This window comes from Mandrillus leucophaeus, unplaced genomic scaffold (genome assembly GCF_000951045.1).
Source record: "Mandrillus leucophaeus isolate KB7577 unplaced genomic scaffold, Mleu.le_1.0 Scaffold163, whole genome shotgun sequence".
In the NCBI taxonomy this organism is placed as follows: Eukaryota; Metazoa; Chordata; class Mammalia; order Primates; family Cercopithecidae; genus Mandrillus; species Mandrillus leucophaeus.
This window is the reverse complement of record NW_012101621.1, coordinates 2284041-2298068: the sequence shown is the minus strand read 5'-3', so window position 1 is coordinate 2298068 and position 14028 is coordinate 2284041. Positions and strand designations below refer to the sequence as shown.

The window sequence follows — 14028 nt, the reverse complement described above, 5'->3', positions numbered from 1 at the left end:
GTGATACCATCTTGGCTCACTGCAACCTCCGCCTTCTGGGTTCAAGCGATTCTCCTGCCTCAGCCTCCCGAGTAGCTGGGATTACAGGAGCTCGTCAGCACACCTGACTAATTTTTCTATTTTTAGTAGAGATGGGGTTTCACCATGTTGACCAGGCTGGTCTCGAACTCCTGACCTCACATGATCGGCATGCCTCAGCCTCCCAAAGTGCTAGGATAACAGGCATGAGTCACCATGTCCAGACAATACTAGCTCTTTTTAATTTTTAAAAGTTAATACTTGTTGGCCGGGCATGGTGGCTCACGCCTATAATCGCAGCACTTTGGGAGGCCGAGGCAGGCAGATCACCTGAGGTCAGGAGACCAGCCTGGTCAACATGGTGAAACCTCATCTCTACTAAAAATACAAAAATTAGCCAGGTATGGTAGCAGGTGCCTGTAATCCCAGCTACTTGGGAGGCTGAGGCAACAGAATTGCTTGAACCTGGGAGGAGGAGGCTGCAGTGAGCCGAGATCGTGCCATTGCACTCTGGCCTGGGCAACAGAGCGAGTTTCTTTTGAGATGGAGTTTCGCACTTGTTGCCCAGGCTGGAGTGCAATGGCGTGATCTTAGCTCACCACAACTTCCACCTTCCAGGTTTGAGTGATTCTCCTTCCTCAGCCTCCTGAGTAGCTGGGATTACAGGCATGCACCACCACGCCCGGCTAATTTTTGTATTTTTAGTAGAAACAGGGTTTCGCCATGTTGGTCAAGCTGGTCTCAAGCTCCTGACCTCAGGTGATCCACCCGTCTCGGCCTCCCAAAATGCTGGGATTACAGGCCGGAGCCACCACGCCCGGCCGATTATTGCTTATCTTGTGTGTCTGCTTCTGCTTCTACCTCTGAGAATAATACATCTGGGGACACTACAACCCACAATTTAGCGCTTCAGAGTTTTTAAGGTCTTACCTCTGGTGTATTTCCATTTAAGACGTTAAGGCTAAGATACTCCATTCTATTCTTCCCTTGAACGCCTATTCTTTTGCCATGTTTTCTTCTTGAGTAGCTCACAACCTGGTGCTCCTTTTCCTTTCTTTCTCCCCCATGAGGAGATTTTCTCCTTGCTTGAGACTGACCAGCTTCAACGGGAACCCCAGGAGGTACCATCTGGTCCTGAATAGAAAGATCAGAGACAGCGTTGCAAGATAGTAGTTTAACAACCTAGAAACACAAGAAAGGGATTTAGGAACTAGCATTAGACTTCATTTCTTTCCTCATGGAGTTGAGAAATGCTCTCTCTCTCTCTCTTTCCACAATAAAACCCAGGCTTTCGCTCCATCAGTAGTCTCACGGCATTATGAGGGATATATATTAAGTTCATAGGACACATGACATTCATACAGGGAATTTCTTTTTATTTTTTGAGACAGAGTTTCACTCTTATTGCCCAGGCCGGAGTGCAATGGTGTGATCTCGGCTCACCGTAACCTCCACCTCCTGTGTTCAAGTGATTCTCTTGCCTCAGCCTCCTGAGTACCTGGGATTACAGGCATGCCCCACCATGCCCAGCTAATTTTTTGTATTTTTAGAAAAGACAGGGTTTCCCCCTGTTGGTCAGGCTGGTCTTGAACTCCCAACCTCAGGTGATTCGCCTGCTATGGCCTCCCAAAGTGCTGAGATTACAGGCATGAGCACCTACTCCAACTATAATACTGTCTCCTTCAAATCTGCTCCATCGGATTGGCAGAGATCTGCCACCTGTGGAGTCCTGGAGAGTTACCTGGGAAGGAAATGAAGCCTTTTCCTCTTCAGATGAGATCTTTGAACTGTCCTTGGTATCCTTCCCCTTAGTCTGAGCTTCTGGTTTCAGGAAACTCTCAGGGGGTATGTAGGGAAACTTCCAATCCAGTTGCACTTGAATAGACCCGTTGGGTTTCTCTGCAGGGTCAGTGAGGTTAAAATCACCTGAGAGACAAACAGATATTAATAAGACTTGATCACATGAAATAAACAAGTGAGCATTTGTCAGCATCTTATCTATTTCCTTCCTATTTTTAATTTCAACATATTTTATCAGCAATTAATTAACATCCATCAAATAATTACGATGATGATACACTCAGAAGTAAAATCAAATAGCAGAGCAGTTAGAATATTAACCAGGGAAGATGGGTTATCTCTAGGATTCAGGGAGAGATAGTGAAAGGTGTATGAAAAGGAGTACAGCTTGCTTGTCATCAGTCATCCAGCCAATAAACAAGATTGCATTATTATTACTATTATCAAATGCTTACTGTGCCTTTGTTGTTCCAAGAAAACTGTCATCTCTACCCTCAAGTGGTCCCAAGAAAACTTAAGCAAAATGGCTTTTTCGAAATGCCAGACGTCTGATTTGTAACACTGATTAACAGATGGCTTATACTGCTTCCTCTGGCAAAGCAGTTGCGTCCAGAAGTGTCAGCCTTTTTTTAAGCAGTTGTATTGACGAGAGAGCTGCACACATTTCCTGGAGCATCCAGAATCTTGTTAAATATGGTTGTTTCTGGCTGCAGCTATTCCCACTTCCTAAGGAGAACACGGATACCCCCGCCTCACCCTCCCAGGACCGTAGTCAAAGAGTCGACCCCTCTTGGTACGCCCCCACAATCCTAGGTATAAAAGTTAGGAAAGACAGTATGGAGCTCAGCTCCACACTGGGAGAAAAAAAAAATCCAAGACATTTGCCTTTCACATGGCCTGGTGTGGAAATCTCTCTAACTTGTGTCCACTGTTTAAAAGAAGTGAGAGAATGATGGGGGAGTGTTAAGGTCTCAGTTTACAATCACGTATTTATCTAGTTATACACTAAGAAACAACAGGCCTTAAGTAAAGACAGATACTAGACAGCATTACAGAGCTTGAAAAAGTTTGTTCAGCCAGACACAGTGGCTCATGCCTATAATCCCAGTACTTCGGCAGGCTGAGGTAGGTGGATCACCTGAGGTCGGGAGTTGAAGACCAGCCTGACTAACATGGAGAAATCCCGTCTCTACTAAAAATACAAAAATTAGCCAGGTGTGGTGGCGCATGCCTGTAATCCCAGCTACTCGCCTGGACAAGTGTGAAACTCCATCTCGGAAAAAAAAAAAAAGTTTATTCAGACACAGAGGTATAGAATTCAGGTTGCTGGCTCCACCCACTCCGGAATGTTGTCTTTGTGACTGAAAAGAAGCAGAAGAAGCCAGTGTTTCCATACAAGTAGGGAGGCTCTAAGTCTTCTGCTCTGTTGCTCTTGACAATATTCTAAATCCTTTCTCTTCAGGTTTTAAGAGACCGTGTCAAGCAAGTATTCAAAGAAAAGTAGAATCAGGACAGGGAGACAACACTGGGAAGAGGGCGTGAAGATGCAATAACCTCGAACTCCCACCTTTGATAGATTCATTTTTTGCAAGAGGCAGTAAAGGCACTTGGGCTCGGCCAAGATATGAGCCAGGCTCTAAGTCTTCATCATCAAAAACATGTATAGACAGGGCCTCCCGTCTCAGATATTGGTCCAGGTCAGAGGTCACAAGCACCGGGAATCGAGCCTGGTCTCTAAAGTAGGGGTTGTTACTAGCTGGAATGATGGCAGTGTCATGGTCAGAAAAGGTGAAGAAGCGGTACACAGCATATGGACTGGGTTGAGTTCCCAGCCATCGACTCCGGAGGCCACAGCACTTGGTGATTTCAATCTGCAGCTCGTTCTGAGGTTCCCAAGACTCCAATCTGAACTGGAAAGATGTTGGTCATGTGAGGAAAAGGGCAGCTTGAGAGTGTTGTATGTGAAGCCTAGGATCTGTGGTGAGGAAGAGCTATGATCTAGAGAACAGCTATCCCAACTGGATGAGGAAGAAACCTAATGATCTTCACCTGCCTGCAAACTGGCTCTGGCAGTTATTTGAGGGAGATACTAGCACTCACGACTTAACTTAGAGAACAGCACAGAGAAACTATTCTGTTCACAGCAAGGATGAAGGATGTAGCTAACTCCAAAGGCATACTTCCATTTCAGACTCAAGCCTGACCAAGGGAATAATCCAGACTAGTTGTGGTGTGACAGTTTTCTCTTTCATTCACATTCAACAAATACTTATTGAGAGTGGAAGACTGAACTGTTTTCATGAGCTGTTTGGCTGAGGCTCCTCTGAGATGCCTCAACACATCCTTTTCCTCACCTCATCTTCCTGGGCCTTCTGGCCTCCAAGCACATTGGTTGACAGGTAGACCTGGGCTTTCTTTCGTTTATTGCATGCCTGTAGGCTGGGTTTTATGGGGAAACGCAGCCTCATCCAGTACTCTAGAACCCCGAACTCTTCTCCACCAGCTCCTGGGCAGCAGAAAGTATGAGAGCAGGGAGAATACAGATGGTGTGGCAAGGATCAAGAACAAAGACAAAGGAAGAAAATAAGAAACCACCAGAAAAGCAACTGTAGGCTTTGGGAAATTCTGCACTGGTGCTTAGGAGCTGCAGGAAGCCAACAGCACTTACCAATCAGTGTGGCCAAGCCATGGACTTTCTCCACAGTCTCTAGCACCCTGTCAAAGCAAATCCATCCTGCAGCAAGAGTGTTGTGTTCACTGGCCACAGCCTGGTGTAGATCAAGCCGGGCTGAAGCCTCTTGAAGGTAGTGTAAGAAAAGGGAATCTGTCTCCATCACATACTGGGAGGTGAAGTCATAGAGGGGCTGTGGCCCCACAGATAATGGGGTACAGTGGGTTTCAAAGTCATAGAAGGAATAGGTGCAGAAAGTGGTAGGTTGGGTATCTCCAGCTTGAGCTAGGGCGGCAGATGTCAGGAAGGCCTGGTGGATGTGCAGTTCAAAAAGATTCTCACCCTGATGCAGCAGAGAAATATCCACTTTATCCTCATCTCCATGGGCTGGCAGTGTTTCCAAACATAATGACAACTGTCGGGTACCATAAGCAACATCTTTGAGCTGTTCTAGAGGGGAAAGAAAACTGCCCATCCATTAAAGAGTAGGGAGTTCTTTCTCAGGGTAGAGGAGGGTGGACAAAAGAAATATAAAACACATGGTGGAAGTCCAAGTTGTGATTATTTCAAGAAACTACATGATTCAAAAAGAAACGCAACAGAATGACATCTGGGAGCATTGAATTTTGACAGTCAAATAATCCAATGCCAGCTTTAGGGAGAAGGTACAAAAGGAGGGATTGGAAAGTAGACGCTAAACTTACGAAAACACTGGGGGCACATTTTGTCTTATATATGACATTGTTTTGACGTACATCGTGGCCCTATGAATTAACTGGTAATTCCATAAGAGAAGTACTAGAAACACAAAAATATGAATATTTCTATAATTTGGTATATTGGCCATGGAGATAATAGCAAGTTGAAGACATAGTGTCTATGACATTACATTGAGTACCACCGAGAAATGCTTCTCCTTCTCCAGACAGGTCAGTCACCAGATCTTTCATTCTGTTCAGAATTTGGTTTCAACATAAGAAGGCAAAAAGTACATTATAAGTTAAAGAGTAATGGAGTAAAAAGTGGGAAAGGAGACTTACTGGAAAGAGGTAGGAAATATTGGCAGTGGGATGTAAAGATAGGTAGACAGTCTAGCAAATCTGGGTATTATCTCCCAAGTCCAACCAATCACAAACTTTGATATATAGCCTGCTTCAAATTGGGGAATATTTGAGTCATCACAGTGTGCTGCTGCTGCTGAAGGTCCTATTTTAAGAGTTAAAGCAGTAGAATAAAATATTCTAGATACATCAGAATATCTTCATGACACACACACACACACGAATAAGGAGACTATTTTCTTAATTAACAACATTAATATAATTAAATAGAATATACTTAAAATCTTACATTACATGATGCAGGAGTAATAATCTCAGCATAAAAAGAATTTCTATAAATGAAGAGGACACTGTTAAGAAGTGGGCAAAGGATAGGAATGGTCAATTCTCAAAAGGAATAATACAAATAACTGGTGAACATAGAAAAACTCGTTATCCTTATCAGTGATCAAAGAACTATTAGCTAAAGCAAATAAATCTTCAGACATAGGTAGGAGCAGTGACCTTTTATCAGACTCACCCTGACATGGATAAATTATGGCCCAGAGACACTTATGTGCTTTTATTCTTTTTTTTCTTTTTTCTTTTTGAGACAGAGTTTCACTCTTGTTGCCCAGGCTAGAATGCAATGGCCCAGTCTCGGCTCACTGCAACCTCTGCCTCTCAGGTTCAAGTGATTCTCCTGTCTCAGCCTCCCAAGTAGCTGGGATGACAGATGTCCACCACCACGCCCAGCAGCTAATTTTTGTATTTTTAGTAGTGATGGGGTTTCACCATGTTGGCCAGGCTGGTCTTGAACTCCTGACCTCAGGCAATCCACCCGCCTTGTCCTCCCAAAGTGTTGGGATTACAGGCGTGAGCCACTGTGCCCAGCCATATCCCTTTATTCTATTCCATGCTCACTAAGAAACCTACTTACTGATTTTGCTTCCTGAAAGAGGGCTGCCCTGGACTGTGGTTCCAAATTTCTCATGGCAGCAATGGAATAGCCACTATTGTAAAATAACAGACATTTGGGTTTAAATATCAGCTTCTGGTTAATTTGGTTTCTGTGAGTCACATCTTTCACCACTGGGTATAAAAATAAAGCCAAGCGTCTTGACAAACAAGCCTGAGACCAGGCTCTGGTCAACAGTGACTACACTAAGTATAGGAGGCACCACAATATGAAACTTGCATTCAGTGTCCAGCCAGCTGCCCTGTCACTGTCGGCATCCTCAAACTGCAACAACGATTTTAGAGACTTTAAGACAGAAATCACTGACAAGAATAACAGGAGATGAGTGATGAAGTTCTATTATCTGACTAAAACTGCTTTGAGGAAACAGTGACTAGGAGAGAGGGACAGGGGAAAGGAGCAAGAGAGAAAGAATGAGAGAGACAGAGCGAGAGAGAGAGATTGTGTGTTACGCTACCACCCTGAGAGCCAACAGTGACGTTCATTCTCACAACAGAATTAAGCCCCTGGAAGCAATTGCTGGGCCCTCTTGAAACTCCACAGAGAAATCAGAAAAACATGATGGAGGGAAAGAAGCTGCTAACATGTATTAAAACAACAAAGATGGGCCGGGAGCAGTGGCTTAGGCCTGTAATCCCAGCACTTCGGGAGGCCGAGGCAGGTGGATCACCTGAGGTCGGGAGTTCCAGACCAACCTAGCCAACATGGTGAAACCCCATCTCTACTAAAAATACAAAAAATTAGCCAGGTGTGGTGGCGGACATCTGTCATCCCAGCTACTTGGGAGGCTGAGGCAGGAGAATCACTTGAACCTGGAAGGCGGAGGTTGCAGTGAGACAAGATCGCACCACTGCACTCCAGCCTGGGCAACAGAGCAAGACTCCATCTCAAAAACAAACAAAAAAACAACAAAAATGATAGGATAAAGAACAAGAGGGATGAGTCATATCCTAAGGAGATGAGAGGCGCCCTTCTTGACAAGTACACAGAGTGGAACGCAGGCGTTAGCTGTGGAAGGGCTCCAAAGTGAGGAGAACAAAGGACTAAGACTTGCCAGATATTGGAAGGTCATGGCTTCTTAAAATACCTTCCAGCTGCTTGATACGGTTATTCTTGAGGTCTAGTAATCGAGTCAACCTCTCCAGCTTTTCTTTGTGATCTCTATTATCATTGTCAGCTTTTGTCATCATTGCCTCCAGTTCCTCCTGAAACAAAATAATGTCTGAACTTTTCTATCTCAGTGGCCTAAAACCAAACAGCATAAAAAATGTGGCACTGGCTAGGTCAAGAAGACTGCTACCCTTAGCTGGGCAGGTTCACCCACTAAAAGAAGGTTTGGTTTCCTTGAAGACCCCTCCAAGACTAGTTGTGCTATCAGTGAGGTAGGGTGGTTCCTAGGACTGGCAAAATTTGAACCCAGAAGCCTTATGCTTGCCATTGGCATGGGCTGGTCCCATCACTGACTTCTAGTGCCAAGGTGCCATGGGCACAAGTGAGTCTTCAAGTTCTTCAAAGGATAGCCATTCTGTGTTTGCTCAGGATAGCACACCACCTGGCATCAGCCCTGGAAACTTAGGTCTTGCTTCATTCCCAGTCCTGTGAGTGGTTCCCACGTCCCTATTATCCATCCCCTTCCTGTACCATCTTTCCTTGCACCTGATAACACACGTTGATTTTGCGCTGCAGAATAAGCATGTCCCTGGTCTTTTCTAGTTCCAATGTGGTCTCTGCATGTGATACTTGCAACTCATTTAGCACCTGGGACAGTTTCTTTTCTTCTTGGTTGTTGGGTTCACTTGGCTGTAGAGGGAAACGCATTGGTAAAAGGGAGTACAAATATGACAGGTAAAGTAATAACGATTCTCCATAAAACAGTTGTTGGTAGTAGTAAAATACTAGCAGCAGAAACTACTCCAAAATGTAAAAGAGGACCTGTATTACTTCACAAGTGCTCTTTCCCCTAGTCCTCATGTTCAGTAGCAGCAGTGAAGGGAGATCATACAGCCACTAACGACTGTTTGCTCTTCCACAGATCTTTTCAAGTCCTCATCTGAAAAAGATTCTAAATTTTATGAGCTTCAAAGAGTGGAAGAAATGGGTGGAGCTCATGAAGTTCTCTACTCTCAGCCTTCTCATAGTTTTCCAAAAAGTGTCCTCAAGCCAGGCATGGTGGCTCACACCTGTAATCCCAGCACTTTGGGAGGCTGAGTTGGGTGGATCACCTGAGGTCAGGAGTTCGAGACCAGCCTGGCCAAAAAGGCGAAACCCTGTCTCTACTAAAAATACAAAAAAATTAGCCAGCTGTGGTGGCAAGCACCTGTAATCCCAGCTACCCGGGAGGCTGAGGCAGGATAATTGCTTGAACCCGGGAGGCAAAGACTTCCGTGAGCCAAGATTGTGCCGTTGCACTCCAGCCTGGGAAACAAGAGTGAAACTCCATCTCAAAAAAAAGTAAAAAAAAAAGTCCTCAGTCAGGACAAAATATTATTTAGTTAGTTTTCTAATCTTGTCATCTTTTCTAGGGATATTTGCCAGAGATCTTTCTGCCGAGTGGACTAGTTTGTTTAAAGAGGCTCTTACCTGGATCTGAGTATTCTCTTGGAACACAGCTGGGTGAGTGGCTGCTTCAGATTGGCTGTCAGGAGGTTGGGAAATTGTGGCTGCCTTTTGGAGGAGCTCTACTTCCTGTTTATGCTTCTGAAGTATGTTGGTGACTTCAAGCTTCAGATCCTCATTTTGGGCTGGGGAAAAAATAATCCAGAAATTTGAAACTCTGTAGTTATTTATCACCATGGTCAGAGCTGGATCAAGTGTGAATTGAATCTTCCCACTAAGGTTTAATTAATGTTATAAATTTGAGAAGCAATTCTCTATTATTTCTACAGAGGAGGACTCTAGCTTATTGACTCAGTAAACTGAGGTGATACTACCTGCGCTCCAAAAACAAAAGACACCTGCAGAACCGTAGAGTGGAAAGTGGAACAACAATAACAACACAAAACAGGAAGGGAATCACTTGACTGACTAGGGCAATCCAAACTTTTTGATAGCACCATCGAAACAAGTATCTCACCAACTCCACCCCCACTCCATTCTGACTTCTAGGTCATTAGCTCTCTGTGACACCCATCTTCACACCCACCCTGGCCTGGATGGAGGATGGGTATTTCTGTGTTCCAGTGTGTGTGTGTGTTTCTTTTTCTCCTTAGACAGTCTCACTCCATCACTCAGGAGTCAACCTCTCCAGCTTTTCTTTGTGGTGCGATCTTGGCTCCCTGCAACCTCTGCCTCTAGGGTGCAACGATTCTTGTGCCTCAGCCTCCCAAGTAGCTGGTATTACAGGCGCGCGAAACTACAAATGGCTAATTTTCATGTTTTTAGTAGAGATGGGGTTTCACCATGTTGGCTAGGCTGGTCTCAAACTCCTGGCCTCATATGATCTGCTGACCTCGGCCTCCCAATGTGCTGGGATTACAGGCAGGAGCCACCACACCAGGTTGTGTGTGTGTTTTTCACAGAAGAAAGGTAATCAGTGAGCAGATCGTTTCATCATCATGCATTAGAGAAGGGATTAAATTAGATTGCCCTGAAGGTCCTTACAAGACTTCACTTGTGCTTCATACATACTAATTGGCATGTGCTCCTAAACTTTATTCTTTTGTGGTTCTTGCCTCTATTTTTCTTGATTTCATATTTCTTTTCCTTCAGTTTCCTATTTGAATACACTAAAACCTGATGAGATATAAATTTGATAAGACTAAATATTCAGGTCCAGGCTAGGAAAAAGTAATAAGATGAAGGTCTTTTTGACAGTATTTTAAAATGTTCCAAATACCTATCTCCTGAGATCCAAGAGTTAAGATGGGGGTGAAATGGCAGTGGTAACCAAGAATAGTAATTTGCTTCTCAATTTCAAGAATTGGGTAGAAAAAAAAAAAAAAAAGTCTTCCAGTTACCTCTAAAATAATGAGAATGATAAAAGACAGAGAAATTCACTTTCAATACTTTCAGCCAGGTGTAGTGGCTTACACCTGCAATCCCAGCACTCTGGGAGGCTGAGGGGGATGGATCACTTGAGGTCAGTTTGAGACCAGCCTGGCCAACATAGTGAACCCTTGTCTCTACTAAAATATACAAAAAATTAGCTGGGTGTAGTGGTGGGCACCTGTAATCCCAGCAACTTGGGAGGCTGAGGCAGGAGAATCTCTTAAACCTGGGAGGCAGAGGTTGCAGTGAGCCAAGATCACATCACTGTGCTCCACCCTGGGTGACAGAGCGAGACTCTCTCAGAAAAAACAAACAAACAAAACAAAACAAAATAAAATTTTCAATAAACTGAATGTTTGAAAAACATAATAAATTAAGAATTGGCAGGCCAGGCGCAGTGGCGCACGTCTGTAATCCCAGCACTTTGGGAAGCTGAGGCTGGTGGATTATCTGAGGTCAGAAGTTCACGACCAGCCTGACTAACATATAAAATCCCATCTCTACTAAACACGAAAAAAAATAGCCAGGCGTGGTGGTGCATGCCTGTAATCTGAGCTACTTGGGAGGCTGAGATAGGAGAATCGCTTGTACCTGGGAGGTGGAGGTTGCAGTGAGCTGAGATTGCGCCATTGTACTTAAGCCTGGGCAACAAGAGCAAAACTCCACCTCAGAAAAAAACAAAAACAAAAGCAAACAAACAAACAAACAAAAAAACTAGCATCTTCTCAAATGGAAAGACATTATACAGGAAAAAGTATACATGAGAGATAGGTAAGTGTCATGCTTTCCTGATTGTAGATCTGATCTATTGCTAGTGTTCTCATTCTAGTTACCTACAACCCACAAAAGAATAGGATCAAGTGAGGGGATTGAAGAAATGATGCCTCAAGTTCTCTTCTCCCACACCAGAGGTAGAGGATGCCACATTTGCGAGAGCTCTTCAAGGTCCAACCTACCTTTCTCCCTGGACAGATCAAGTAAAACTTTTCTTTTCTCCTCCAGCTCAGCATCCAGCTGATCCTGCAGCTGAGAGACTTGCTGCTGCAGCTGTTCTGCTATGAGCTCGTTGCTCCAGTGGGGCTGACTACTGCTGTCCAGCATGCTGACAACAGAAAGCAAGCTCTCAGATACCCCAAGGTGTGTGATATGACGTCTTTATTATCCAGGTTCAGATCTCCTGGACCTAGTTCCTCATTCATTCCCCTACATGTTTTTTTCTGCCCCTTGCTTTATTCATAACTGTCATTTACCAACTGCCTTGGAACTTTTGAGTCCTACTAAGTTATTGCTCAGTACCACTTCTGTTTAGGTCTCAGATATCTCACTTAGCAAACATCCCAAGTCATATCCATTTCCCAAGGAACTTCTCCATCATGATGGCTATCTTTAGTCAGGGAACTATGTACCAAGACATTCCCAGCCCTGCTGGATGAGAAATGAGAAACAAAATCTTCCTTGTTTCATACCCCATGCCTCTATCTACCTTCACCAATGGCTAGAGAATGTTTGTCTTTGACCTAGATTATAAATTACTATGCTGAAGGGCAGGAATTAAACTTTTCAAAAACTGTATCCTCCACCCTATTGCATCAAGCTGTCAGAGCAGACCCATTCTGAGTATAAAATACACATGGCTGGTTCCTTTTTTTTTTTTTTTTTTGAGGCATGGTGGCACACACCAGTGGTCCTGAGCTGTTACCCGGGTTGGACTGCAGGAGTGCAGTCTTGGCTCACTGCAACCTCCACCTCCCAGGTTCAAGCGATTCTCCTGCCTCAGCCTCCTGAGTAGCTGGGATTACGGGTACCCACCACCAGGTCCAGCTAATTTTTGTATTTTTTTTTTCCCTGAAACAGAGTCTTGCTGTGTGGCTCAGGCTGGAGTGCAGTGATGCAATCTGGGCTCACTGCAAGCTCTGTCTCCCGGGTTTACGCCATTCTCCTGCCTCAGCCTCCCGAGTAGCTGGGACTGCAGGCACTTGCCACCACGCCTGGCTAATTTTTTTTGTATTTTTAGTAGAGATGGGGTTTCACCATGTTAGCCAGGATGGTCTCGATCTCCTGACCTTGTGATCCACCCGCCTTGGCCTCCCAAAGTGCTGGGATTACAGACTTGAGCCACCGTGCCCAGCCTAATTTTTGTATTTTTAATAGAGGGGACTTCACAATGCTGGCTGTGCTGGTCTTGAACTCCTGACCTCAGGTGATCCACCTGCCTCGGCCTCCCAAAGTGCAGCGATTATAGGTGTGAGCCACCATGCCCAGCCACATGGCTAGTTCTTGATCATTCATACAAATGAAATGACACGAATAATCAATTATTTCTTTTTATGTTTTATTTTGTATTTATCAATTTAATAAATGTGGTTTAAAAATAATTTATCGGGCTGGGCGCAGTGGCTCATGCCTGTAATCCCAGCACTTTGCAAGGCCAAGGAGAGTGGATCACGAGGTCAGGAGTTCGAGACCAGCCTGGCCAATACAGTGAAATGCCGTCTCTACTAAAAATACAAAAAGTAGCGGGTGTGGTGGCAGGTGCCTGTAATCCTAGCTACTTGGGAGGCTGAGGCTGGAGAATCGCTTGGACCCAGGAGGCAGAGGTTGCAGTGAACCGAGATTATGCCACTGCACACCAGCCCAGGTAACAGTGCGAGACTCCATCTCAAAAAATAAACAACTAACTCACCGGCCAGGCCGGGTGGTTCCCACCTGTAATTCCAGCACTTTGGGAGGCCAAGGTAGGCAGATTATCTGAGGTCAGGGGTTCAAGGCCAGCCTGGCCAACATGGTGAAACCCTATCTCCATTAAAAATACAAAAACTGGCTGGGCACGGTGGCTCACACCTGTAATCCCAGTGCTTTGGGAGGCCGAAGTGGGTGGATCTTGAGGTCAGGAGTTGGAGACAGCCTGGCCAACATGGTGAAACCCTGTCTCTACTAAAAATACAAAAAATTAGCCAGGTGTGGTGGCAGGCACCTGTAATTCCAGCTACTTGGGAGGCTGAGGCAGAATAATCGCTTAAACCCAGGAGGCAGGTGTCGCAGTGAGCTGAGACTGTGCCACTGCACTCCAGCCTGGGCAACAGAGTGAGACTTCATCTCAAAAAAAAAAAACACCACAAAAATTAGCCAGGCGTGGTGGTACACACCAGTGGCCCCAGCTACTTGTGAGGCTGAGGAAGGAGAATTGCTTGAACCTAGGAGGCAGAGGTTGCAGTGAGCCGAGATCACGCCACTGCACTCCACCCTGGGCAACAGAGTGAGACTCTGCCTCAAAAAAAATAAAATAATAATAATAATAATAACTTACTTAGGCAAGTATTAACATTTCTTGGCATTTCCTGACCATTACCATGTAAAGACTCAAGAAAATAGCATTTTGAGTGATGAAGGAGAGAGGCAAATAGTAATGTCTATCACAGAGTAATGTCTATCAAAGTGGATACTCCCCACACTGCTTTATTTCACTGAGATGAAGAACATCAGTTGTTCCCAGGTGCTCCCATAAGACCTCCTCAATCTACCCCCTGCTGCCT

At 44.8% G+C, this 14028-nt stretch overlaps 1 protein-coding gene across 1 annotated transcript in view; it reads right to left on the bottom strand.

Annotated features, from left to right (window-relative positions):
- RPGRIP1 (retinitis pigmentosa GTPase regulator interacting protein 1) overlaps positions 1-14028 on the bottom strand; it is a 100412-nt gene that overhangs the window by 43038 nt on the left and 43346 nt on the right. Inside the window, exons 10-18 of the mRNA XM_011976296.1 lie at positions 11452-11597; positions 9089-9249; positions 8165-8308; positions 7563-7713; positions 4487-4939; positions 4173-4324; positions 3386-3728; positions 1760-1944; positions 949-1152 (exon numbers count right to left, since the gene is read on the bottom strand). Of these exons, the coding sequence (XP_011831686.1) occupies positions 949-1152; positions 1760-1944; positions 3386-3728; positions 4173-4324; positions 4487-4939; positions 7563-7713; positions 8165-8308; positions 9089-9249; positions 11452-11597 (1939 nt within the window). The remainder of the gene's footprint in view (positions 1-948; positions 1153-1759; positions 1945-3385; positions 3729-4172; positions 4325-4486; positions 4940-7562; positions 7714-8164; positions 8309-9088; positions 9250-11451; positions 11598-14028) is intronic.